At 30.3% G+C, this 534-nt stretch overlaps 1 protein-coding gene across 1 annotated transcript in view; it reads right to left on the bottom strand.

Moving 5' to 3' along the window:
• The window catches only part of LOC107632718 (WRKY transcription factor 6-like), a 3184-nt gene that overhangs the window by 942 nt on the left and 1708 nt on the right, over positions 1 to 534 (bottom strand). The window contains exon 4 of the mRNA XM_016336383.2: positions 247 to 360. Coding sequence (XP_016191869.1) covers positions 247 to 360 — 114 coding nt within the window. The remainder of the gene's footprint in view (positions 1 to 246; positions 361 to 534) is intronic.

The raw sequence follows: 534 nt of genomic DNA, 5'->3' as shown, positions 1-534 counted from the left end.
GCTTGATAAAAATCCTTTAATAATATTACAACTTTTTTTCTTCAATGATCTTGTTCATATATATATATGGAGCCAAAAGTATTTTTAATATGGAAGGATATAATAAATAATTAGAGCAGGTAATATCTATAAACAATTCATGGATCAGCTCCTAAATTGTATCGGAAACTAATCATCCATTTAATTTTGAACTGACCTAAATAATGCGAAGATAGAGAGATTATGAGAGATGATATATATACATACCTGTTTCCTAACTGGACAACCGGAAGCCATGGTGCAACGATAATAAGCTCGAGGGCATGGGTTTCCTTTAGCCATCTTCTGTCCATACTTTCGCCATTGACACCCATCAGTTATCTGACACAATTAACATGTTTTCCATTAGCCTCCAAAAAGGACAAACACACAAACAGTACTGGTTTATATCATATATTGTTTTTAATAGAGTTTAATAATTTTAATAAGGGCACTCTTATACTATGTCATCTAATTATGTGATTAATTAAATATCCGTATAAAATATATTCTATA

This window comes from Arachis ipaensis, chromosome B03 (assembly GCF_000816755.2).
Source record: "Arachis ipaensis cultivar K30076 chromosome B03, Araip1.1, whole genome shotgun sequence".
Classification (NCBI taxonomy): domain Eukaryota; kingdom Viridiplantae; phylum Streptophyta; class Magnoliopsida; order Fabales; family Fabaceae; genus Arachis; species Arachis ipaensis.
Note: the sequence above shows the minus strand (reverse complement) of the source record. Positions and strands in the feature narration are given on the sequence as shown.